Genomic DNA, 27,641 nt, shown 5'->3' with positions numbered 1-27,641 from the left:
TGTGTGTTTGTGTGTGTGTGTGTGTGTGTGTGTGTGTGTGTGTGTGTGTGTGTGTGTGTGTGTGTGTGTTCATGTTGTCTGTCTGTGTGTGTGTGTGTGTGTTTTCATGTTGTCTGTGTGTGTGTGTGTGTGTGTGTGTGTGTTTATTCTGTCTGTATGTGTGTGTGTGTGTGTGTGTTTATTCTGTCTGTCTGTGTGTGTGTGTGTGTGTTCATGTTGTGTGTGTGTGTGTGTGTGTGTGTGTGTTCATGTTGTCTGTCTGTGTGTGTGTGTGTGTGTGTGTTCATGTTGTCTGTGTGTGTGTGTGTGTGTTCATGTTGTCTTGTGTGTGTGTGTGTTCATGTTGTGTGTGTGTGTTCATGTTGTCTGTGTGTGTGTGTGTGTGTGTGTGTGTGTGTTCATGTTGTCTGTGTGTGTGTGTGTTTATTCTGTCTGTGTGTGTGTGTGTGTGTGTGTTTATTCTGTCTGTGTGTGTGTGTGTGTGTGTTCATGTTGTGTGTGTGTGTGTGTGTGTTCATGTTGTGTGTGTGTGTGTGTGTTTATTCTGTCTGTATGTGTGTGTGTGTGTGTTTATTCTGTCTGTCTGTATGTGTGTGTGTGTGTGTGTGTGTGTTTATTCTGTCTGTATGTGTGTGTGTGTGTGTTCATGTTGTCTGTCTGTCTCTGTGTGTGTGTGTGTGTGTGTGTGTGTGTTCATGTTGTCTGTGTGTGTGTGTGTGTGTGTGTGTGTGTGTTAACCCTGTGCTTCCCTCCAGGCCATCAGAAGACAGAGAAAGGAGGAGAAGACTATGGAGTCCAAACAGACCAATGACAAACTCCTCAAGACCTTCCTGAAGAGACAAGCCATCAAAGCTGCTCTGGGAGAGAGGAGGTGAGGTGAGGTGAGGAGAGGAGGAGAGGAAGGTCTGTATATAGGTCTGTAACCATAGAGGTCTGGTCTGTATATAGGTCTGTAACCATAGAGGTCTGGTCTGTATATAGGCCTGTAACCAAAGAGGTCTGGTCTGTAACCATAGAGGTCTGGTCTGTATATAGGTCTGTAACCATAGAGGTCTGGTCTGTATATAGGTCTGTAACCAAAGAGGTCTGGTCTGTAACCATAGAGGTCTGGTCTGTATATAGGCCTGTAACCATAGAGATCTGGTCTGTAACCAAAGAGGTCTGGTCTGTATATATGTCTGTAACCATTGAGGTCTGGTCTGTATATAGGTCTGTAACCATAGAGGTCTGGTCTGTAACCAAAGAGGTCTGGTCTGTAACCATAGAGGTCTGGTCTGTTTATAGGTCTGTAACCAAAGAGTTCTGTATATAGGCCTGTAACCATAGAGATCTGGTCTGTAACCATAGAGGTCTGGTCTGTGAATAGGCCTGTAACCATAGAGGTCTGGTCTGTGAATAGGCCTGTAACCATAGAGATCTGGTCTGTGAATAGGCCTGTAACCATAGAGATCTGGTCTGTAACCATAGAGATCTGGTCTGTATATAGGCCTGTAACCAAAGAGGTCTGGTCTGTGTTGTGATTCTCCTCCAGTCAGGATCATCTGCCCAGCCTGTCTGCTGTGAGGAGAGAGGAGGACATGTTCATGCTGCCTGCCCTGCCAGCCCAGGAGGAGGAGAGAGAGAGGAGCAGCTCAGACGAGGAGGAGCAGGCGGAGGAGGACAGCCGTCACAGCTACCAGGTGAGGTCAACACCCACGTCATGTGATGGAGGGGAAAACAGAGAGGGTGGTGCTTTATCGTCTTGTCCAATAAGAACACTGGATTCCTTTTTGTCTCATTAAGTTTTGCTACCTTGTGACACCTGTCTGTCTGTCTGTCTGTCTGTCTGTCTGCCTGCCTCTGTCTGTCTGTCTGTCTGTCTGTCTGTCTGTCTGTCTGTCTGCCTCTGTCTGTCTGCCTGTCTGCCTGCCTGTCTTGTATGTCTGTCTGTCTGTCTGTCTGCCTGTCTGCCTCTGTCTGTCTGCCTAACTGTCTGCCTGTCTGTCTGCCTGTCTGTCTGCCTGTCTGTCTGTCTGCCTGTCTGTCTGCCTGCCTGTCTGTCTGTCTGTCTGTCTGTCTGCCTGTCTGTCTGTCTGTGCGTCTGTCTGTCTGTGCGTCTGCCTGCCTGTCTGTCTGTCTGTCTGTCTCTGTCTGTCTCTGTCTGTCTGTGCGAATGTGTCTGTCTGTCTGTCTGTCTGTCTGTGCGTATGTGCCTGTATGCCTGTCTGTCTGTCTGTCTGTCTGTGCGTATGTGTCTGTCTGTCTGCCTGTCTGTCTGTCTGTCAGGGGGATTTCTTTGAAGACTCTAACTCTGTGGACATCAACTCTGAGGAGTTTTCTGCCATGCCTCCTGAGGTGAAACATGAGATCCTTAAAGACATGAAGGAATTCAGCAAGAGACGACGCACCATGTACCACACCCCCCCTGAGGTACCACACACCCCCTGAGGTACCACACACCCCCTGAGGTATCACACACCTCCTGAGGTACCACACACCATGTACCACACACCCCCTGAGGTACCACACACCCCCTGAGGTATCACACACCTCCTGAGGTACCACACACCATGTACCACACACCTCCTGAGGTACCACACACCATGTACCACACACCCCCTGAGGTACCACACACCCCCTGAGGTATCACACACCTCCTGAGGTACCACACACCATGTACCACACACCCCCTGAGGTACCACACACCCCCTGAGGTATCACACACCTCCTGAGGTACCACACACCATGTACCCCACACCCCCTGAGGTACCACACACCCCCTGAGGTATCACACACCTCCTGAGGTACCACACACCATGTACCACACACCTCCTGAGGTACCACACACCATGTACCCCACACCTCCTGAGGTACCACACACACCATGTACCCCACACCCCCTGAGGTACTACACACCCCCTGAGGTATCACACACCTCCTGAGGTACCACACACCATGTACCACACACCTCCTGAGGTACCACACACCATGTACCACACACCTCCTGAGGTACCACACACCATGTACCACACACCTCCTGAGGTACCACACACACCATGTACCCCACACCTCCTGAGGTACCACACACCTCCTGAGGTACCACACACCTCCTGAGGTACCACACACCTCCTGAGGTACCACACACACTGTCTCTCTCTGTGTGTGTGTGTGTGTGTGTGTCATGCACCCTAACCCCCCTCTCCCAGCGGTCAGGGGACTTCTCCCAGTACCAGCTAGCAGGACTGCTGCAGAGGAACAAGCTGAACGTGCGTCTGGAGGGGGTGGAGAGAGAGATGTCCAACCGTAGTGCTGGGAATGCCCCGGGGGTGGAGCTATACAACCAGGGGGAGGGGCACAGCGTGGAGACACGACGCCTCCTCTCAGAAGACTCCACCCACTACATCCTCATCAAAGGTTAGAGGTCGAAGTGGGTCAGCGATCAAACTGAGCGATTCTCCGCATTAGACCTGTTCAAACTCATCCCCTCGTGTCTGGCTGTGTGTCTGTCTGGCTGTGTGTCTGTCTGGCTGTGTGTCTGTGTGTCTGTGTGTCTGTGCCTGTGTGTGTGTTTGTGTGTGTGTGTGTGCCCCTCAGGTCCGAAGAAGACCGACAGCAGTGAGAGGGTGCCAGACATCCAGCCTGCGGCCTCTCCCTGGTTGGGTGGTCCCCTGTCAGGGAGGGTTAGGACGGGGGGAGGGGAGAGACCTGAGCCCCTTTGGAGACCCATCTCAGAGGAGGAGAGCCTGGAGGAGGGACCCTCATCATCGTCTAAACATCCCCAGGACCCGAACCCGAGCCTGGGGGATACAGCACCCATCTCCCCTCGGACACTGAAGGCCATCCAGACTGCCATGGATACCAGTTTCTCAGACGAGGAGGAGGAGAAGGGGGGTGGCAGTGTGTCTCCTCGTACCCTCCTGGCCATTCAGCGAGCCACGGGAGAAGAGTTGGACGTAGGCCCGTCCCAATACGCCACCATGATTGGCAATTCTCCTGTTAAGCCCCACCCTCCCAGTCCCCAGCGTCCTGCGAACCGATTGTTCGTCATCAGCAGCTCAGAGGAGGAGACTGAAGGGAAGGACGCGCCCCTGAGGACAACTCTGACCAATGAGGACATGCTTGGGGTGGAAAAGGGGGATGAGCTCCTCCCTGCTCCTCCTCTCCCCCTTCGCCTCCCCATTCCTCCTGCGGACAGGGTGCTCCTCAGCATGGAGGAGGAAACCGTCACCAGGAGGAGCAGGGAGGAGGTGGAGGAGATTCTGAGGAGGAACAGAGAGGAGTTGGAGCAAGCCATCGACAACAGGAACAGAGCTTTCCACTCTGCAGTGGGTCAGGGGGACAGTTTGGGTCAGACTCTCTGTGTTATTCCCCCATCAGGCCTTGGTCTAAACAGAGAGGAGGAGACTGGGAGGAGCAGCCTAGTGACTGAGCCTTTACCTCCATCGCAGGAGGAGAGGAATGGACAGATTGTGAAGATGGAGGACAGTGATTCAGAGAGCTTCGTTGACGTGTCTGAGGGGGAGGAGCTAAAGGAGGAGGAGGAGACAGATGATTCGCTGATAGAGGTTGGGGACGGTACTCCAGCTAAGGCACAGGAAGACGTGGCCAAGAAGGAGGAGGAAGAGGAGGAGGCTTTAAGTAGCAGAGCTATCCCTTTGGAAGAGAGGGAGGAGGACGAGGAGCCCCAGCCTCCCACAGAGCCCAGCCCAGCTCCTCCTGCCCCAGCGTCTGTTCCTCTACCCAACGAGTGGGAAGACATCAACGTGGTAAGATAAGTACTGCTTACATGTAGTGGTGAAAAGACAGAGCATGGGGATGGAGATGACCAGGAAATAGACAGGAAAATGTCTGTTTCTCTGTGTGTGGTTGAGATGTGTTGTTGGAGCTGTTTGTACAGTAGAGATTTGAGGATGTAGTACCTGTGTTGTCCTATAAGGGGAGCTGTTTATACAGTAGAGATTTGAGGATGTAGTACCTGTATTGTCCTATAGGGGAAGCTGTTTATACAGTAGAGATTTGAGGATGTAGTACCTGTATTGTCCTATAAGGGGAGCTGTTTATACAGTAGAGATTTGAGGATGCTGTACCTGTGTTGTCCTGTAGGGGGAGCTGTTTGTACAGTAGAGATTTGAGGATGCTGTACCTGTTGTCCTGTAGGAGGAGCTGTTTGTACAGTAGAGATTTGAGGATGCAGTACCTGTGTTGTCCTGCAGGGGGAGCTGTTTGTACAGTAGAGATTTGAGGATGTAGTACCTGTATTGTCTTATAGGGGGAGCTGTTTATACAGTAGAGATTTGAGGATGTAGTACCTGTGTTGTCCTGTAGGAGGAGCTGTTTGTACAGTAGAGATTTGAGGATGCTGTACCTGTTGTCCTGTAGGAGGAGCTGTTTGTACAGTAGAGATTTGAGGATGCAGTACCTGTGTTGTCCTGTAGGGGAGCTGTTACTGTGTACAGTAGTGGAACTGGGTTGATGCGGTACCTGTGTTGTCCTGTAGGAGGAGCTGTTACTGTGTACAGTAGTGGAACTGGGTTGATGCGGTACCCATATTGTCCTGTAGGAGGAGCTGTTACTGTGTACAGTAGTGGAACTGGGTTGATGCAGTACCCGTATTGTCCTGTAGGAGGAGCTGTTACTGTGTACAGTAGTGGAACTGGGCTGATGCAGTACCTGTATTGTCCACCAGGATGAGCTGGTGGCGCTAGAGAGCAGTCTTGGAGAGCAGCAGTCCAGGCTGAGGGAACAGAAGCAGCAACAGGAACGCATCGCTGCCACGGTTACCGGACAGATGTGTCTGGAGAGCCAGGTAGGGGAGACAGTCAACACACATTTAGTCAGTCTGATAAAGGAGGCAGTCAACACACACATTTAGTCAGTCTGGTAAAGGAGAGAGTCAACACACACATTTAGTCAGTCTGATAAAGGAGGCAGTCAACACACACATTTAGTCAGTCTGATAAAGGAGGCAGTCAACACACACATTTAGTCAGTCTGGTAAAGGAGAGAGTCAACACACACATTTAGTCAGTCTGATAAAGGAGGCAGTCAACACACACATTTAGTCAGTCTGGTAAAGGAGAGAGTCAACACACACATTTAGTCAGTCTGATAAAGGAGGCAGTCAACACACACATTTAGTCAGTCTGATAAAGGAGGCAGTCAACACACATTTAGTCAGTCTGATAAAGGAGGCAGTCAACACACACATTTAGTCAGTCTGATAAAGGAGACAGTCAACACACACATTTAGTCAGTCTGATAAAGGAGACAGTCAACACACACATTTAGTCAGTCTGATAAAGGAGACAGTCAACACACACATTTAGTCAGTCTGATTAAGGAGTCAGTCAACACACACATTTAGTTCATAGTGGGTGTGATTGTGTGTGTATCATGTACCTGTTTAAACACTATCTGATGAATGTGGCAGACCCTGACCCAGACCCCAGATCCTGACCCCTGCCCCTGACTCTTCCCCGGACCCTTCCCCTGACTCTGACCCAGACCCTGCCTCTTCCCCTGCCTCTTCCCCTGACTCTTCCCCTGCACCTGCCTCTTCCCCTGCCCCTGACACTTCCCCGGACTCTTCCCCGGACTCTTCCCCTGACTCTTCCCCTGCCCCTGACACTTCCCCGGACTCTTCCCCGGACTCTTCCCCGGACCCAGACCCCAGATCCTGACCCTGTCCCTGACCCCTGCCCCTGACCCTGACCCCTCCCCTGACTCTTCCCCGGACCCTTCCCCTGTCTCTTCCCCTGCCCCTGCCTCTTCCCCTGCCTCTTCCCCTGCCTCTTCCCCTGACTCTTCCCCTGCACCTGCCTCTTCCCCTGCCCCTGACACTTCCCCGGACTCTTCTCCGGACTCTTCCCCTGACTCTTCCCCTGCCCCTGACACTTCCCCGGACTCTTCCCCGGACTCTTCCCCGGACCCAGACCCTGACTCTTCCCCTGACTCTTCCCCTGACCCAGACTCTTCCCCTGACCCAGACCCTGACTCTTCCCCTGACCCAGACCCTGACTCTTCCCCTGACCCAGACCCTGACTCTTCCCCTGCCCCTGACACTTCCCCGGCCTCTTCCCCTGCCCCTGACACTTCCCCGGACTCTTCCCCTGCCCCTGACACTTCCCCTGCCCCTGACACTTCCCCGGACTCTTCCCCTGCCCCTGACTCTTCCCCGGACTCTTCCCCTGCCCCTGACACTTCCCCGGACTCTTCCCCTGACACTTCCCCGGACTCTTCCCCTGCCCCTGACACTTCCCCAGACTCTTCCCCTGCCCCTGACACTTCCCCGGACGCTTCCCCTGCCCCGGACTCTTCCCCTGACTCTTCCCCTGACTCTTCCCCTGACTCTTCCCCTGACCCAGACCCTGACCCAGACCCTGACTCTTCCCCTGACCCTGACACTTCCCCTGCCCCTGACACTTCCCCTGCCCCTGACACTTCCCCGGACTCTTCCCCTGCCCCTGACTCTTCCCCGGACTCTTCCCCTGCCCCTGACACTTCCCCGGACTCTTCCCCTGACACTTCCCCGGACTCTTCCCCTGCCCCTGACACTTCCCCGGACTCTTCCCCTGCCCATGACACTTCCCCTGACTCTTCCCCTGCCCCTGACACTTCCCCGGACTCTTCCCCTGCCCCGGACTCTTCCCCGGACTCTTCCCCTGACTCTTCCCCTGACTCTTCCCCTGACCCAGACCAACTCTTCCCCTGACCCAGACCCTGACTCTTCCCCTGACTCTTCCCCTGACCCAGACCCAGACTCTTCCCCAGACCCAGACTCTTCCCCTGACACAGACCCTTCCCCTGACCCTTCCCCTGACTCTTCCTCTGACCTAGACCCTTCCCCTGACTCTTTCCCTGGCCCAGACCCTTCCCCTGACCCTTCCTCTGACCTAGACCCTTCCCCTGACTCTTCCTCTGACCTAGACCCTTCCCCTGACTCTTCCCCTGGCACAGACCCTTCCCCTGACCCTTCCTCTGACCTAGACCCTTCCCCTGACTCTTCCTCTGACCTAGACCCTTCCCCTGACCCTTCCCCTGACTCTTCCTCTGACCTAGACCCTTCCTCTGACCTAGACCCTTCCCCTGACTCTTCCTCTGACCTAGACCCTTCCCCTGACTCTTCCTCTGACTTAGACCCTTCCCCTGACCCTTCCCCTGACTCTTCCCCTGACCCTTCCCCTGACTCTTCCTCTGACCTTTCCCCTGACTCTTCCCCTGACCCAGACCCTCCCCCTGACTCTTCCTCTGACCTAGACCCTTCCCCTGACTCTTCCTCTGACCTAGACCTTTCCCCTGACTCTTCCCCTGACCCTTCCCCTGACTCTTCCTCTGACCTAGACCTTTCCCCTGACTCTTCCCCTGACCCTTCCCCTGACTCTTCCTCTGACCTAGAACCTTCCCCTGACTCTGACCCAGACCCTTCCCCTGACTCTTCCCCTGACCCAGACCCTTCCCCTGACTCTTCCTCTGACCCAGACCCTTCCCCTGACTCTTCCTCTGACCCAGACCCTTCCCCTGACTCTTCCCCTGGCCCAGACCTTTCCCCTGACCTTGCCCCCAATAATAATTATGTCCTTCAACCTCTCTTTAGTCAAAGAATCCTCCATTTGCAGCAATTACAGCCTTGTAGACCTTTGGCATTCTAGTTGTCAATTTGTTTAATCTGGAGAGATTTCACCCCATGCTTCCTGAAGCACCTCCCACAAGTTGGATTGGCTTGATGGGCACTTCTTACGTACCATACGGTCAAGTTGCTCCCACAACAGCTCAATAGGGTTGAGATCCGGTGACTGTGCTGGCCACTCCACTATAGACAGAATACCAGCTGACTTCTTGAGAAATTTAACAATCACCAAAAACAAGTGATTGAAAGTTCCGAAAACAATGAAGTTATCAGTATTGATGTGGTTATGTGTGATCAAAAGATCACAGCATTGGCCATGGCAAAAGGTATAGATTTAAAAATGTTCTCCAAAATTCAGCTGTGGCTAGGGGCTGACCGCGCCCATTGCCACGGTCACCGCCTAAGCCCCTTTTTTCTCCAGAAAAAACCCTGGGTCTAATTCAGTGCTTTAGAATGGTCCATATTCTACTGCTGAGTTTATATCTGTTTATAGCAGGGCATTGTTGAATACATGTTTCTGATTGGCTTGAAAGGGCATTATTTCCATGTGACACACTGTATATCAGCACGGTAGAATTCAATGGCTGCAGTTCATTCTTACATGTTTTGAGCTGCTTTTGAAAGCAAAAGGCAAGTTGAAAACATTTTATTGGCGTTGTTGAATTAGATTTTCATAATAGCAAGCTATAGGTCTGATAGTTTGGTTAGCTAAACTAGCTAGGACTGATAGTTTGGTTAGCTAAACTAGCTAGGACTGATAGTTTGGTTAGCTAAACTAGCTAGGACTGATAGTTTGGTTAGCTAAACTAGCTAGGACTGATAGTTTGGTTAGCTAAACTAGCTAGGACTGATAGTTTGGTTAGCTAAACTAGCTAGGACTGATAGTTTGGTTAGCTAAACTAGCTAGCACTGATAGTTTGGTTAGCCAAACAAGCAAGGACTGATAGTTTGGTTAGCCAAACAAGCAAGGACTGATAGTTTGGTTAGCCAAACAAGCTAGGACTGATAGTTTGGTTAGCCAAACAAGCTAGGACTGATAGTTTGGTTAGCCAAACAAGCTAGGACTGATAGTTTGGTTAGCCAAACAAGCTAGGACTGATAGTTTGGTTAGCCAAACAAGCTAGGTCTGATAGTTTGTTTGGTTAGCCAAACAAGCTGGAACTGATAGTTTGGTTAGCTAAACTATTACCACGGCAACTACTGTAGCTATCTAGTAAACATGCTAACTACTTCAGTGAATGTTGAACACATTTAACACACATAGCTGCAAATGTGTTAAATTATAGCCATGTTATAAAAAGATTAATAATCAACTCTGGGCTCTGAGTTTTCTGGAAAATAATACAACTCCGTGGAAGGTCAGTTCGTCACCGCTCCGTGGAACACACCATTTCCTGTCGGTCCCCCCCCCCCCCCCCCCCCCCCCCCCCCCCGCCGTCGTCGATGACGATCCCTTACCGGGTCTAATGTCCCGGTGTGTCTTGTCCGTCAGGAGCTGCTGAGGTTGTTTGGCGTACCCTTCCTGGTGGCTCCCGGTGAGGCCGAGGCCCAGTGTGCAGCCCTGGACCGGACCGACCAGACCCACGGAACAATCACCGATGACAGCGACGTGTGGCTGTTCGGAGGACGACACGTCTACAAGAACTTCTTCAGCCAGAACAAATACCTAGAATACTACCAGTACGTAGACCTACAGAACCAACTGGGTACGTAGAACCCTAGCAGTACGTAGACCTACAGAACCAACTGGTTAGAACACTACCTATGACCCCCCACCCAAACTACTAGACGCCAACCCCCCCACCTAAACCACTAGACACCAACCCCCCCACCCAAACCACTAGACGCCAACCCCCCCACCCACCCAAACCACTAGATACCAACCCCCCCCCCCACCCAAACCACTAGATACCAACCCCCCCCCCCCCCCCCCCCCCCACCCACCCAAACCACTAGACGCCAACCCCCCCCACCCACCCACCCAAACCACTAGACGCCAACTACCCCCCCCCACCACTAGACTACTCTCTCTAACCCTAACCCTCGTCCCTCCCCAGGTGTGGACCGTACCAAGCTGATTAACCTGGCCTACCTGCTGGGTAGTGACTATACGGAGGGAGTCCCGGGGGTGGGCTATGTGACGGGCATGGAGATACTCAACGAGTTCCCTGGACCTGGTACAGAACCAGTCAGCATGTTCAGGTCAGGACCGGGGGGTGACTGGGTGGTGGGGGGGGGGGGGGGTGGTAGGGGTGACTATACGGAGGGAGTCCCGGGGGTGGGCTATGTGACGGGCATGGAGATACTCAACGAGTTCCCTGGACCTGGTACAGAACCAGTCAGCATGTTCAGGTCAGGACCGGGGGATGACTGGGTGGTGGGGGGGGGGGGTGGTAGGGGTGACTATACGGAGGGAGTCCCGGGGGTGGGCTATGTGACGGGCATGGAGATACTCAACGAGTTCCCTGGACCTGGTACAGAACCAGTCAGCATGTTCAGGTCAGGACCGGGGGGTGACTGGGTGGTGGGGGGGGGGGGGTTGGGGTCTAGTGGTCTGGTGGGGGGGTTGGGGTCTAGTGGTCTGGGTGGGGTGGGCTATGTGACGGGCATGGAACCAGTCAGCATGTTCAGGTCAGGACCGGGGGGTGACTGGGTGGGGTGGGGGTGGTGTCTAGTGGTCTGGTGGGGGGGTTGGTATCTGGTGGTCTGGTGGGGGGGTTGGGGTCTAGTGGTCTGGTGGGGGGGTTGGGGTCTAGTGGTCTGGGTGGGGTGGGCTATGTGACGGGCATGGAACCAGTCAGCATGTTCAGGTCAGGACCGGGGGGTGACTGGGTGGTGGGGGGGTGGTGGTGGGGGGGTGGGCTATGTGACGGGCTCAAGTGGGGGGGGGGGGGGCTCATACTCAACGAGTTCCCTGGACCTGGCACGGAACCAGTCAGCATGTTCAGGTCAGGACCGGGGGATGACTGGGTGGGGTGGGGGTGGTGTCTAGTGGTCTGGTGGGGGGGTTGGGGTCTGTGGTCTGGGTGGGATCAGGGTATTGTGTGGTGATGAATAATGAATGAGTGGTCCTGTGTGACTTTAGCTATGCCAAGGTTGTGGGTTCAATTCCCTCAGAGATCACAGAGACACAGCTGTTTTGCTTGACTCAGTCTGTCTGTGCTTTCTGTCTCTGTTTCCCCTTCCAGTGAGTGGTGGTCCTTGGCCCAGCAGCAGCAACGTCTGACCTCTGACCCCCGTGACTCCAAGGTCAAGAGGAAACTGAGAGGGCTTCGGCTGCGGCCGGGCTTCCCCAACCCTGCCGTGGCAACTGCCTACCTGCAGCCCAGCGTCGACCTATCAGAAAGCTCCTTTAGCTGGGGCCGCCCACACCTCGACCTCCTCAAGGAATATCCTCTAGGAGAGTGTGTGTGTGTGTGTGTGTGTGTGTGTGTCTCTGTGTGTGTGTGTGTGTGCGCGTGTGCGTGCGTGCATGTGTGTGCTCGTGAGTGTGTGTGTGTGTCTCTGTGGGTGTGGGTGTGTGGGTGTGTGTGTGAGAGATGTTATGTGTCGTCTTTGGGACCAGTTTTTCTTAACCCTCAGCCTACGTTCTGTGAGAGTCGTTTTGGTTGGAACAGCAGGAAGACAGAAGAGACTCTACATCCTGTTATCAAACAGCTCAACACACAACAGGTATTAGTCTGGATCAATAGGTATTAGTCTGGATCAATGGGTATTAGTCTGGATCAATAGGTATTAGTCTGGATCAATAGGTATTAGTCAGGATCAATAGGCATTAGTCTGGATCAATAGGTATTAATCTGGATCAATAGGTATTAGTCTGGATCAATAGGTATTAGTCAGGATCAATAGGCATTAGTCTGGATCAATAGGTATTAATCTGGATCAATAGGTATTAGTCTGGATCAATAGGTATTAGTCTGGATCAATAGGTATTAGTCAGGATCAATAGGCATTAGTCTGGATCAATAGGTATTAATATGGATCAATAGGTATTAGTCTGGATCAATAGGTATTAGTCTGGATCAATGGGTATTAGTCTGGATCAATAGGTATTAGTCTGGATCAATAGGTATTAGTCAGGATCAATAGGCATTAGTCTGGATCAATAGGTATTAATCTGGATCAATATGTATTAGTCTGGATCAATAGGTATTAGTCAGGATCAATAGGCATTAGTCTGGATCAATAGGTATTAATCTGGATCAATAGGTATTAGTCTGGATCAATAGGTATTAGTCTGGATCAATAGGTATTAGTCAGGATCAATAGGCATTAGTCTGGATCAATAGGTATTAATCTGGATCAATAGGTATTAGTCTGGATCAATAGGTATTAGTCTGGATCAATGGGTATTAGTCTGGATCAATAGGCATTAGTCTGGATCAATAGGCATTAGTCTGGATCAATAGGTATTAGTCTGGATCAATAGGTATTAGTCTGGATCAATAGGTATTATTCTGGATCAATAGGCATTAGTCTGGATCAATAGGTATTAGTCTGGATCAATAGGTATTAGGTATTAGTCTGGATCAATGGGTATTAGTCTGGATCAACAGGTATTAGTCTGGATCAACAGGTATTAGTCTGGATCAATAGGTATTAGTCTGGATCAATAGGTATTAGTCTGGATCAATGGGTATTAGTCTGGATCAATAGGTATTAGTCTGGATCAATGGGTATTAGTCTGGATCAATAAGTATTAGTCTGGATCAATAGGTATTAGGTATTAGTCTGGATCAATAGGTATTAGTCTGGATCAATAGGTATTAGTCTGGATCAATAGGTATTAGGTATTATCAATAGGTATTAGTCTGGATCAATAGGTATTAGGTATTAGTCTGGATCAATGGGTATTAGTCTGGATCAATAGGTATTAGTCTGGATCAATAGGTATTAGTCTGGATCAATAGGTATTAGTCTGGATCAATAGGTATTAGTCTGGATCAATAGGTATTAGTCTGGATCAATGGATATTAGTCTGGACCAATAGGTATTAGTCTGGATCAATAGGTATTAGTCTGGATCAATAGGTATTAGTCTGGATCAATAGGCATTAGTCTGGATCAATAGGTATTAGGTATTAGTCTGGATCAATAGGTATTAGTCTGGATCAATAGGTATTAGTCTGGATCAATAGGTATTAGTCTGGATCAATAGGTATTAGTCTGGATCAACAGGTATTAGTCTGGATCAACGGGTATTAGTCTGGATCAATGGGTATTAGTCTGGATCAATAGGTATTAGTCTGGATCAATAGGTATTAGGTATTAGTCTGGATCAATAGGTATTAGTCTGGATCAATAGGTATTAGTCTGGATCAATAGGTATTAGTCTGGATCAATGGGTATTAGTCTGGATCAATAGGTATTAGTCTGGATCAATAGGTATTAGTCTGGATCAATAGGTAATAGTCTGGATCAATGGATATTAGTCTGGATCAATAGGTAATAGTCTGGATCAATGGGTATTAGTCTGGATCAATAGGTGTTAGTCTGGATCAATAGGTATTAGTCTGGATCAATAGGTAATAGTCTGGATCAATAGGTATTAGTCTGGATCAATAGGTATTAGTCTGGATCAATAGGTATTAGTCTGGATCAATAGGTATTAGTCTGGATCAATAGGTATTAGTCTGGATCAATAGGTATTAGTCTGGATCAATAGGTATTAGTCTGGATCAACGGGTATTAGTCTGGATCAATGGGTATTAGTCTGGATCAATAGGTATTAGTCTGGATCAATAGGTATTAGTCTGGATCAACAGGTATTAGTCTGGATCAACAGGTATTAGTCTGGATCAATAGGTATTAGTCTGGATCAATAGGTATTAGTCTGGATCAATAGGTATTAGTCTGGATCAACAGGTATTAGTCTGGATCAACGGGTATTAGTCTGGATCAATGGGTATTAGTCTGGATCAATAGGTATTAGTCTGGATCAATGGGTATTAGTCTGGATCAATAGGTATTAGTCTGGATCAATAGGTATTAGTCTGGATCAATAGGTATTAGTCTGGATCAATAGGTATTAGTCTGGATCAATAGGTATTAGTCTGGATCAATGGATATTAGTCTGGACCAATAGGTATTAGTCTGGATCAATAGGTATTAGTCTGGATCAATAGGTATTAGTCTGGATCAATAGGCATTAGTCTGGATCAATAGGTATTAGTCTGGATCAATAGGTATTAGTCTGGATCAATAGGTATTCATCTGGATCAATAGGCATTAGTCTGGATCAATAGGTATTCATCTGGATCAATAGGTATTAGTCTGGATCAATAGGTATTAGTCTGGATCAATAGGTATTAGTCTGGATCAATAGGTATTAGTCTGGATCAATAGGCATTAGTCTGGATCAATAGGTATTAGTCTGGATCAATACGTATTAGTCTGGATCAATAGGTATTAGTCTGGATCAATAGGTATTAGTCTGGATCAACGGGTATTAGTCTGGATCAATAGGTATTAGTCTGGATCAATAGGTATTAGTCTGGATCAATAAGCATTAGTCTGGATCAATAGGTATTAGTCTGGATCAATAGGTATTAGTCTGGATCAATAGGTATTAGTCTGGATCAATAGGTATTAGTCTGGATCAATGGGTATTAGTCTGGATCAATAGGTATTAGTCTGGATCAATGGGTATTAGTCTGGATCAATGGGTATTAGTTTGGATCAATAGGTATTAGTCTGGATCAATGGGTATTAGTCTGGATCAATAGGTATTAGTCTGGATCAATGGGTATTAGTCTGGATCAATAGGTATTAGTCTGGATCAATAGGTATTAGTCTGGATCAATAGGTATTAGTCTGGATCAACAGGTATTAGTCTGGATCAACGGGTATTAGTCTGGATCAATGGGTATTAGTCTGGATCAATAGGTATTAGGTATTAGTCTGGATCAATAGGTATTAGTCTGGATCAATGGGTATTAGTCTGGATCAATAGGTATTAGTCTGGATCAATAGGTATTAGTCTGGATCAATAGGTATTAGTCTGGATCAATAGGTATTAGTCTGGATCAATGGGTATTAGTCTGGATCAACATGTATTAGTCTGGATCAATGAGTATTAGGTATTAGTCTGGATCAATAGGTATTAGGTATTAGTCTGGATCAATGGGTATTAGTCTGGATCAATAGGTATTAGTCTGGATCAACAGGTATTAGTCTGGATCAATAGGTATTAGTCTGGATCAATAGGTATTAGTCTGGATCAATAGGTATTAGTCTGGATCAATAGGTATTAGTCTGGATCAATAGGTATTAGTCTGGATCAATGGGTATTAGGTATTAGTCTGGATCAATAGGTATTAGTCTGGATCAATAGGTATTAGTCTGGATCAATGGGTATTAGTCTGGATCAATAGGTATTAGTCTGGATCAATAGGCATTAGTCTGGATCAATGGGTATTAGTCTGGATCAATGGGTATTTGTCTGGATCAGTAGGCATTAGTCTGGATCAATGGGTATTAGTCTGGATCAATAGGTATTAGTCTGGATCAATGGGTATTAGTCTGGATCAATAGGTATTAGTCTCGATCAATAGGCATTAGTCTGGATCAATGGGTATTAGTCTGGATCAATGGGTATTTGTCTGGATCAATGGGTATTAGTCTGGATCAATAGGTATTAGTCTCGATCAATAGGCATTAGTCTGGATCAATGGGTATTAGTCTGGATCAATGGGTATTAGTCTGGATCAATAGGTATTAGTCTCGATCAATAGGCATTAGTCTGGATCAATGGGTATTAGTCTGGATCAATGGGTATTTGTCTGGATCAATGGGTATTAGTCTGGATCAATAGGTATTAGTCTGGATCAATAGGTATTAGTCTGGATCAATAGGTATTAGTCTGGATCAATGGATATTAGTCTGGACCAATAGGTATTAGTCTGGATCAATAGGTATTAGTCTGGATCAATAGGTATTAGTCTGGATCAATAGGCATTAGTCTGGATCAATAGGTATTAGTCTGGATCAATAGGTATTAGTCTGGATCAATAGGTATTCATCTGGATCAATAGGCATTCGTCTGGATCAATAGGTATTCATCTGGATCAATAGGTATTAGTCTGGATCAATGGATATTAGTCTGGACCAATAGGTATTAGTCTGGATCAATAGGTATTAGTCTGGATCAATAGGTATTAGTCTGGATCAATAGGCATTAGTCTGGATCAATAGGTATTAGTCTGGATCAATAGGTATTAGTCTGGATCAATAGGTATTCATCTGGATCAATAGGCATTAGTCTGGATCAATAGGTATTCATCTGGATCAATAGGTATTAGTCTGGATCAATAGGTATTAGTCTGGATCAATAGGTATTAGTCTGGATCAATAGGTATTAGTCTGGATCAATAGGCATTAGTCTGGATCAATAGGTATTAGTCTGGATCAATAGGTATTAGTCTGGATCAATAGGTATTAGTCTGGATCAATAGGTATTAGTCTGGATCAACGGGTATTAGTCTGGATCAATAGGTATTAGTCTGGATCAATAGGTATTAGTCTGGATCAATAAGCATTAGTCTGGATCAATAGGTATTAGTCTGGATCAATAGGTATTAGTCTGGATCAATAGGTATTAGTCTGGATCAATAGGTATTAGTCTGGATCAATGGATATTAGTCTGGACCAATAGGTATTAGTCTGGATCAATAGGTATTAGTCTGGATCAATAGGTATTAGTCTGGATCAATAGGCATTAGTCTGGATCAATAGGTATTAGTCTGGATCAATAGGTATTAGTCTGGATCAATAGGTATTCATCTGGATCAATAGGCATTAGTCTGGATCAATAGGTATTCATCTGGATCAATAGGTATTAGTCTGGATCAATGGATATTAGTCTGGACCAATAGGTATTAGTCTGGATCAATAGGTATTAGTCTGGATCAATAGGTATTAGTCTGGATCAATAGGCATTAGTCTGGATCAATAGGTATTAGTCTGGATCAATAGGTATTAGTCTGGATCAATAGGTATTCATCTGGATCAATAGGCATTAGTCTGGATCAATAGGTATTCATCTGGATCAATAGGTATTAGTCTGGATCAATAGGTATTAGTCTGGATCAATAGGTATTAGTCTGGATCAATAGGTATTAGTCTGGATCAATAGGCATTAGTCTGGATCAATAGGTATTAGTCTGGATCAATAGGTATTAGTCTGGATCAATAGGTATTAGTCTGGATCAATAGGTATTAGTCTGGATCAACGGGTATTAGTCTGGATCAATAGGTATTAGTCTGGATCAATAGGTATTAGTCTGGATCAATAAGCATTAGTCTGGATCAATAGGTATTAGTCTGGATCAATAGGTATTAGTCTGGATCAATAGGTATTAGTCTGGATCAATAGGTATTAGTCTGGATCAATGGGTATTAGTCTGGATCAATAGGTATTAGTCTGGATCAATGGGTATTAGTCTGGATCAATGGGTATTAGTTTGGATCAATAGGTATTAGTCTGGATCAATGGGTATTAGTCTGGATCAATAGGTATTAGTCTGGATCAATGGGTATTAGTCTGGATCAATAGGTATTAGTCTGGATCAATAGGTATTAGTCTGGATCAATAGGTATTAGTCTGGATCAACAGGTATTAGTCTGGATCAACGGGTATTAGTCTGGATCAATGGGTATTAGTCTGGATCAATAGGTATTAGGTATTAGTCTGGATCAATAGGTATTAGTCTGGATCAATGGGTATTAGTCTGGATCAATAGGTATTAGTCTGGATCAATAGGTATTAGTCTGGATCAATAGGTATTAGTCTGGATCAATAGGTATTAGTCTGGATCAATGGGTATTAGTCTGGATCAACATGTATTAGTCTGGATCAATGAGTATTAGGTATTAGTCTGGATCAATAGGTATTAGGTATTAGTCTGGATCAATGGGTATTAGTCTGGATCAATAGGTATTAGTCTGGATCAACAGGTATTAGTCTGGATCAATAGGTATTAGTCTGGATCAATAGGTATTAGTCTGGATCAATAGGTATTAGTCTGGATCAATAGGTATTAGTCTGGATCAATAGGTATTAGTCTGGATCAATGGGTATTAGGTATTAGTCTGGATCAATAGGTATTAGTCTGGATCAATAGGTATTAGTCTGGATCAATGGGTATTAGTCTGGATCAATAGGTATTAGTCTGGATCAATAGGCATTAGTCTGGATCAATGGGTATTAGTCTGGATCAATGGGTATTTGTCTGGATCAGTAGGCATTAGTCTGGATCAATGGGTATTAGTCTGGATCAATAGGTATTAGTCTGGATCAATGGGTATTAGTCTGGATCAATAGGTATTAGTCTCGATCAATAGGCATTAGTCTGGATCAATGGGTATTAGTCTGGATCAATGGGTATTTGTCTGGATCAATGGGTATTAGTCTGGATCAATAGGTATTAGTCTCGATCAATAGGCATTAGTCTGGATCAATGGGTATTAGTCTGGATCAATGGGTATTAGTCTGGATCAATAGGTATTAGTCTCGATCAATAGGCATTAGTCTGGATCAATGGGTATTAGTCTGGATCAATGGGTATTTGTCTGGATCAATGGGTATTAGTCTGGATCAATAGGTATTAGTCTGGATCAGTAGGCATTAGTCTGGATCAATGGGTATTAGTCTGGATCAATAGGTATTAGTCTGGATCAATGGGTATTAGTCTGGATCAATAGGTATTAGTCTCGATCAATAGGCATTAGTCTGGATCAATGGGTATTAGTCTGGATCAATGGGTATTTGTCTGGATCAATGGGTATTAGTCTGGATCAATAGGTATTAGTCTGGATCAGTAGGCATTAGTCTGGATCAATGGGTATTAGTCTGGATCAATAGGTATTAGTCTGGATCAATGGGTATTAGTCTGGATCAATAGGTATTAGTCTGGATCAATAGGTATTAGTCTGGATCAATAGGTATTAGTCTGGATCAATAGGTATTAGTCTGGATCAGTAGGCATTAGTCTGGATCAATGGGTATTAGTCTGGATCAATAGGTATTAGTCTGGATCAATGGGTATTAGTCTGGATCAATAGGTATTAGTCTCGATCAATAGGCATTAGTCTGGATCAATGGGTATTAGTCTGGATCAATGGGTATTTGTCTGGATCAATGGGTATTAGTCTGGATCAATAGGTATTAGTCTGGATCAATAGGTATTAGTCTGGATCAATGGGTATTAGTCTGGATCAATAGGTATTAGTCTGGATCAATAGGTATTAGTCTGGATCAATAGGTATTAGTCTGGATCAATAGGTATTAGTCTGGATCAATGGGTATTAGTCTGGATCAACATGTATTAGTCTGGATCAATGAGTATTAGGTATTAGTCTGGATCAATAGGTATTAGGTATTAGTCTGGATCAATGGGTATTAGTCTGGATCAATAGGTATTAGTCTGGATCAACAGGTATTAGTCTGGATCAATAGGTATTAGTCTGGATCAATAGGTATTAGTCTGGATCAATAGGCATTAGTCTGGATCAATGGGTATTAGTCTGGATCAATGGGTATTAGTCTCGATCAATGGGTATTAGTCTGGATCAATAGGTATTAGTCTCGATCAATAGGCATTAGTCTGGATCAATGGGTATTAGTCTGGATCAATGGGTATTAGTCTGGATCAATAGGTATTAGTCTGGATCAATAGGTATTAGTCTGGATCAATAGGTATTAGTCTGGATCAATAGGTATTAGTCTGGATCAGTAGGCATTAGTCTGGATCAATGGGTATTAGTCTGGATCAATAGGTATTAGTCTGGATCAATGGGTATTAGTCTGGATCAATAGGTATTAGTCTCGATCAATAGGCATTAGTCTGGATCAATGGGTATTAGTCTGGATCAATGGGTATTTGTCTGGATCAATGGGTATTAGTCTGGATCAATAGGTATTAGTCTCGATCAATAGGCATTAGTCTGGATCAATGGGTATTAGTCTGGATCAATGGGTATTTGTCTGGATCAATGGGTATTAGTCTGGATCAATAGGTATTAGTCTGGATCAATAGGTATTAGTCTGGATCAATAGGTATTAGTCTGGATCAGTAGGCATTAGTCTGGATCAATGGGTATTAGTCTGGATCAATAGGTATTAGTCTGGATCAATGGGTATTAGTCTGGATCAATAGGTATTAGTCTGGATCAATAGGTATTAGTCTGGATCAATAGGTATTAGTCTGGATCAATAGGTATTAGTCTGGATCAATAGGTATTAGTCTGGATCAATAGGTATTAGTCTGGATCAGTAGGCATTAGTCTGGATCAATGGGTATTAGTCTGGATCAATAGGTATTAGTCTGGATCAATGGGTATTAGTCTGGATCAATAGGTATTAGTCTCGATCAATAGGCATTAGTCTGGATCAATGGGTATTAGTCTGGATCAATGGGTATTTGTCTGGATCAATGGGTATTAGTCTGGATCAATAGGTATTAGTCTCGATCAATAGGCATTAGTCTGGATCAATGGGTATTAGTCTGGATCAATGGGTATTTGTCTGGATCAATGGGTATTAGTCTGGATCAATAGGTATTAGTCTGGATCAATAGGTATTAGTCTGGATCAATGGGTATTTGTCTGGATCAATGGGTATTAGTCTGGATCAATAGGTATTAGTCTCGATCAATAGGCATTAGTCTGGATCAATGGGTATTAGTCTGGATCAATGGGTATTTGTCTGGATCAATGGGTATTAGTCTGGATCAATAGGTATTAGTCTGGATCAATAGGTATTAGTCTGGATCAATGGGTATTAGTCTGGATCAATGGGTATTTGTCTGGATCAATGGGTATTAGTCTGGATCAATAGGTATTAGTCTGGATCAATAGGTATTAGTCTGGATCAATATGTATTAGTCTGGATCAATAGGTATTAGTCTGGATCAGTAGGCATTAGTCTGGATCAATAGGTATTAGTCTGGATCAATGGGTATTAGTCTGGATCAATAGGTATTAGTCTCGATCAATAGGCATTAGTCTGGATCAATGGGTATTAGTCTGGATCAATGGGTATTTGTCTGGATCAGTAGGCATTAGTCTGGATCAATGGGTATTAGTCTGGATCAATAGGTATTAGTCTGGATCAATGGGTATTAGTCTGGATCAATAGGTATTAGTCTCGATCAATAGGCATTAGTCTGGATCAATGGGTATTAGTCTGGATCAATGGGTATTTGTCTGGATCAATGGGTATTAGTCTGGATCAATAGGTATTAGTCTCGATCAATAGGCATTAGTCTGGATCAATGGGTATTAGTCTGGATCAATGGGTATTTGTCTGGATCAATGGGTATTAGTCTGGATCAATAGGTATTAGTCTGGATCAATAGGTATTAGTCTCGATCAATAGGCATTAGTCTGGATCAATGGGTATTAGTCTGGATCAATGGGTATTTGTCTGGATCAGTAGGCATTAGTCTGGATCAATGGGTATTAGTCTGGATCAATAGGTATTAGTCTGGATCAATGGGTATTAGTCTGGATCAATAGGTATTAGTCTCGATCAATAGGCATTAGTCTGGATCAATGGGTATTAGTCTGGATCAATGGGTATTTGTCTGGATCAATGGGTATTAGTCTGGATCAATAGGTATTAGTCTCGATCAATAGGCATTAGTCTGGATCAATGGGTATTAGTCTGGATCAATGGGTATTTGTCTGGATCAATGGGTATTAGTCTGGATCAATAGGTATTAGTCTGGATCAATAGGTATTAGTCTGGATCAATAGGTATTAGTCTGGATCAGTAGGCATTAGTCTGGATCAATGGGTATTAGTCTGGATCAATAGGTATTAGTCTGGATCAATGGGTATTAGTCTGGATCAATAGGTATTAGTCTGGATCAATAGGTATTAGTCTGGATCAATAGGTATTAGTCTGGATCAATAGGTATTAGTCTGGATCAATAGGTATTAGTCTGGATCAGTAGGCATTAGTCTGGATCAATGGGTATTAGTCTGGATCAATAGGTATTAGTCTGGATCAATGGGTATTAGTCTGGATCAATAGGTATTAGTCTCGATCAATAGGCATTAGTCTGGATCAATGGGTATTAGTCTGGATCAATGGGTATTTGTCTGGATCAATGGGTATTAGTCTGGATCAATAGGTATTAGTCTCGATCAATAGGCATTAGTCTGGATCAATGGGTATTAGTCTGGATCAATGGGTATTTGTCTGGATCAATGGGTATTAGTCTGGATCAATAGGTATTAGTCTGGATCAATAGGTATTAGTCTGGATCAATGGGTATTTGTCTGGATCAATGGGTATTAGTCTGGATCAATAGGTATTAGTCTCGATCAATAGGCATTAGTCTGGATCAATGGGTATTAGTCTGGATCAATGGGTATTTGTCTGGATCAATGGGTATTAGTCTGGATCAATAGGTATTAGTCTGGATCAATAGGTATTAGTCTGGATCAATGGGTATTAGTCTGGATCAATGGGTATTTGTCTGGATCAATGGGTATTAGTCTGGATCAATAGGTATTAGTCTGGATCAATAGGTATTAGTCTGGATCAATAGGTATTAGTCTGGATCAATAGGTATTAGTCTGGATCAGTAGGCATTAGTCTGGATCAATAGGTATTAGTCTGGATCAATGGGTATTAGTCTGGATCAATAGGTATTAGTCTCGATCAATAGGCATTAGTCTGGATCAATGGGTATTAGTCTGGATCAATGGGTATTTGTCTGGATCAATGGGTATTAGTCTGGATCAATAGGTATTAGTCTGGATCAATAGGTATTAGTCTGGATCAATAGGCATTAGTCTGGATCAATAGGTATTAGTCTGGATCAATGGGTATTAGTCTGGATCAATAGGTATTAGTCTGGATCAATAGGTATTAGTCTGGATCAATAGGTATTAGTCTGGATCAATAGGTATTAGTCTCGGTCAATAGGCATTAGTCTGGATCAATGGGTATTAGTCTGGATCAATGGGTATTTGTCTGGATCAATGGGTATTAGTCTGGATCAATAGGTATTAGTCTCGATCAATAGGCATTAGTCTGGATCAATGGGTATTAGTCTGGATCAATGGGTATTTGTCTGGATCAATGGGTATTAGTCTGGATCAATAGGTATTAGTCTGGATCAATAGGTATTAGTCTGGATCAATAGGTATTAGTCTGGATCAATAGGTATTAGTCTGGATCAGTAGGCATTAGTCTGGATCAATGGGTATTAGTCTGGATCAATAGGTATTAGTCTGGATCAATGGGTATTAGTCTGGATCAATAGGTATTAGTCTCGATCAATAGGCATTAGTCTGGATCAATGGGTATTAGTCTGGATCAATGGGTATTTGTCTGGATCAATGGGTATTAGTCTGGATCAATAGGTATTAGTCTGGATCAATAGGTATTAGTCTGGATCAATGGGTATTAGTCTGGATCAATAGGTATTAGTCTGGATCAATAGGTATTAGTCTGGATCAATAGGTATTAGTCTGGATCAATAGGTATTAGTCTGGATCAATGGGTATTAGTCTGGATCAACATGTATTAGTCTGGATCAATGAGTATTAGGTATTAGTCTGGATCAATAGGTATTAGGTATTAGTCTGGATCAATGGGTATTAGTCTGGATCAATAGGTATTAGTCTGGATCAACAGGTATTAGTCTGGATCAATAGGTATTAGTCTGGATCAATAGGTATTAGTCTGGATCAATAGGTATTAGTCTGGATCAATAGGTATTAGTCTGGATCAATAGGTATTAGTCTGGATCAATAGGTATTAGTCTGGATCAATGGGTATTAGGTATTAGTCTGGATCAATAGGTATTAGTCTGGATCAATAGGTATTAGTCTGGATCAATGGGTATTAGTCTGGATCAATAGGTATTAGTCTGGATCAATAGGTATTAGTCTGGATCAATAGGTATTAGTCTGGATCAATAGGTATTAGTCTGGATCAATAGGTATTAGTCTGGATCAGTAGGCATTAGTCTGGATCAATGGGTATTAGTCTGGATCAATAGGTATTAGTCTGGATCAATGGGTATTAGTCTGGATCAATAGGTATTAGTCTCGATCAATAGGCATTAGTCTGGATCAATGGGTATTAGTCTGGATCAATGGGTATTTGTCTGGATCAATGGGTATTAGTCTGGATCAATAGGTATTAGTCTCGATCAATAGGCATTAGTCTGGATCAATGGGTATTAGTCTGGATCAATGGGTATTTGTCTGGATCAATGGGTATTAGTCTGGATCAATAGGTATTAGTCTGGATCAATAGGTATTAGTCTGGATCAATAGGTATTAGTCTGGATCAATAGGTATTAGTCTGGATCAGTAGGCATTAGTCTGGATCAATGGGTATTAGTCTGGATCAATAGGTATTAGTCTGGATCAATGGGTATTAGTCTGGATCAATAGGTATTAGTCTCGATCAATAGGCATTAGTCTGGATCAATGGGTATTTGTCTGGATCAATGGGTATTTGTCTGGATCAATGGGTATTAGTCTGGATCAATAGGTATTAGTCTGGATCAATAGGTATTAGTCTGGATCAATAGGCATTAGTCTGGATCAATAGGTATTAGTCTGGATCAATAGGTATTAGTCTGGATCAATAGGTATTAGTCTGGATCAATAGGTATTAGTCTGGATCAATAGGTATTAGTCTGGATCAATAGGTATTAGTCTGGATCAATAGGTATTAGGTATTAGTCTGGATCAATAGGTATTAGTCTGGATCAATGGGTATTAGTCTGGATCAATAGGTATTAGTCTGGATCAATAGGTATTAGTCTGGATCAATGGGTATTAGTCTGGATCAATGGTTGGTAGTAATTATTGCAAGTAGAGATTGAGAATGACTTGGGTATAATAGTGAATTTATTGTGAATTTGTCTCAATTTGCCTCTGATCTGTCCTGAATACCTCCCCTCCTCTCCCCTCCTCCGCCCTTCTCTCCCCTCCTCCATCCCCTCCGTCCTTCTCTCCTCTCCTCTCCCCTCCGCCCTTCTCTTCCCTCCTCCCTCCCCCCCTCCTTCTCTCCCCTCCTCTCCCCTCCTCTCTCTCCCCCCTCCTCCTCTCCCCTCCTCTCTCCCCCCCCCTCCTCCTCTCCCCTCCTCTCTCTCCCCCCCTCCTCCTCTCCCCTCCTCCCTCCCTGTAGACCCAGCTGCGTATCGACTCGTTCTTCCGTCTGGAGCAGCAGGAGAGACAGGCCATCAAGAGCCAGCGCCTCCGCCGGGCCGTTACCTGTATAAAGAGGAAAGAGAGGGAGGACGGAGGGAGGGAGGAGAGGGAGGACGGAGGGAGGGAGGAGAGGGAGGACGGAGGGAGGGAAGAGGAAGAAGAGGGGACTGGCTCTCCGTCCAAGGCTAAAAGAGGGAAGGGGTCAGAGCAAAAGCAGAGGAAGGGAGAGGTGGTGGAGGGGACAGGGGGGTTCCTGGGGGCAGAGGTCAGTAAGCCTGCTCAAGAGGATGTGGGAAGAGCCAGCCATGATGTGGGAGTGGCCAGCCAAGAAAGAGAGAAAGTAGGAGTGGTTAGTCAGAATATGGGAGGGGCCAACCTGGATGTGGGAGGGGCCAGCCAGCAGAGGAAAGAAGTGCTTCCTCCTCCTAATAATGGAGTACCTCAACCTAAACTCCTCCCTAATAGGACGGAGCAGAATGACAGCAGCAGTACCGGGGACGACAGCGACGGTGACAGCGGGGTCGCCATGGTAACGGCCCAGTCAGTGTTTAGGGGCCAACCGAGAGAAGGGAGGCGGGGTAAGAGAGGTGGGAGGGGGGGGAAAGAGAGGTGGGAGGGGAGAGGCAGAGGAAGGAAGACACTGTGAGAACTATCAACTTTAAACTCTCAAACCGTCTCTTGTTGATGATGTCATCAGAGGGATATATATGTGAACCAATAAACAGGCGCTGAAACCACCTTGATGTGTTTTCTAAATGATGTTTAGAATGATGAGGGACGATGTTTGATACACATCGGTGTAAAAGATGGCGCTGTGTAAACCCATGACATTTTTGGATCATTTCAGTGAGGCGTCTCTGGCCGTTTGTCGGTGTGTTTTCTATGTTTGTGATGAATGTTTGGAACAATTAAAATGTTTTTGTATTACAAAGGCAGTCTTGTTATTTGTTTACACGATGTGTCTCTGCTTGTTTACATCGTTCTTTAACAGCTAGAAGGCAGCAGGAAGGGATGCCTCAGAGAGACAGCATCGTTCTTTAACAGGAAGGGATCAGCAGGTAGAAGGCAGCAGGTAGAGAACAGCAGGAAGGGATCAGCAGGTAGAGAACAGCAGGTAGAGAACAGCAGGTAGAGAACAGCAGGTAGAGAACAGCAGGTAGAGAACAGCAGGTAGAGAACAGCAGGTAGAGAACAGCAGGTAGGATGCAGCAGGTATAGAACAGCAGGTAGGGAGCAGCAGGTAGAGAACAGCAGGTAGGGAGCAGCAGGTAGAGAACAGCAGGTAGGATGCAGCAGGTAGAGAACAGCAGGTAGAGAACAGCAGGTAGAGAACAGCAGGTAGAGAACAGCAGGTAGAGAACAGCAGGTAGGGTGCAGCAGGTAGAGAACAGCAGGTAGAGAACAGCAGGTAGAGAACAGCAGGTAGGGAGCAGCAGGTAGAGAACAGCAGGTAGAGAACAGCAGGTAGGGAACAGCAGGTAGAGAACAGCAGGTAGGATGCAGCAGGTAGAGAACAGCAGGTAGAGAACAGCAGGTAGGGAACAGCAGGTAGGGTGCAGCAGGTAGAGAACAGCAGGTAGGGAACAGCAGGTAGAGAACAGCAGGTAGAGAACAGCAGGTAGGGTGCAGCAGGTAGAGAACAGCAGGTAGGATGCAGCAGGTAGAGAACAGCAGGTAGGGAACAGCAGGTAGGGTGCAGCAGGTAGAGAACAGCAGGTAGAGAACAGCAGGTAGGGAACAGCAGGTAGGGTGCAGCAGGTAGAGAACAGCAGGTAGAGAACAGCAGGTAGAGAACAGCAGGTAGAGAACAGCAGGTAGAGAACAGCAGGTAGGGTGCAGCAGGTAGAGAACAG

At 45.7% G+C, this 27,641-nt stretch overlaps 1 protein-coding gene across 1 annotated transcript in view; it reads left to right on the top strand.

The window, feature by feature from the left end:
- Positions 1 to 26,719, top strand: part of LOC139412754 (DNA excision repair protein ERCC-5 homolog) — a 28,795-nt gene extending 2,076 nt beyond the window's left edge. The window contains exons 4-14 of the mRNA XM_071159440.1: positions 756 to 871; positions 1,532 to 1,679; positions 2,266 to 2,409; positions 3,186 to 3,393; positions 3,574 to 4,745; positions 5,666 to 5,785; positions 10,098 to 10,311; positions 10,663 to 10,807; positions 11,794 to 11,994; positions 12,193 to 12,277; positions 25,766 to 26,719. Of these exons, the coding sequence (XP_071015541.1) occupies positions 756 to 871; positions 1,532 to 1,679; positions 2,266 to 2,409; positions 3,186 to 3,393; positions 3,574 to 4,745; positions 5,666 to 5,785; positions 10,098 to 10,311; positions 10,663 to 10,807; positions 11,794 to 11,994; positions 12,193 to 12,277; positions 25,766 to 26,434 (3,222 nt within the window). The 3' untranslated portion in view covers positions 26,435 to 26,719. The remainder of the gene's footprint in view (positions 1 to 755; positions 872 to 1,531; positions 1,680 to 2,265; positions 2,410 to 3,185; positions 3,394 to 3,573; positions 4,746 to 5,665; positions 5,786 to 10,097; positions 10,312 to 10,662; positions 10,808 to 11,793; positions 11,995 to 12,192; positions 12,278 to 25,765) is intronic.
- The last annotated feature ends 922 nt before the right edge of the window (positions 26,720 to 27,641 follow it).

Source organism: Oncorhynchus clarkii, chromosome 7 (genome assembly GCF_045791955.1).
Source record: "Oncorhynchus clarkii lewisi isolate Uvic-CL-2024 chromosome 7, UVic_Ocla_1.0, whole genome shotgun sequence".
Taxonomy (NCBI): domain Eukaryota; kingdom Metazoa; phylum Chordata; class Actinopteri; order Salmoniformes; family Salmonidae; genus Oncorhynchus; species Oncorhynchus clarkii.
Note: the sequence above shows the minus strand (reverse complement) of the source record. Positions and strands in the feature narration are given on the sequence as shown.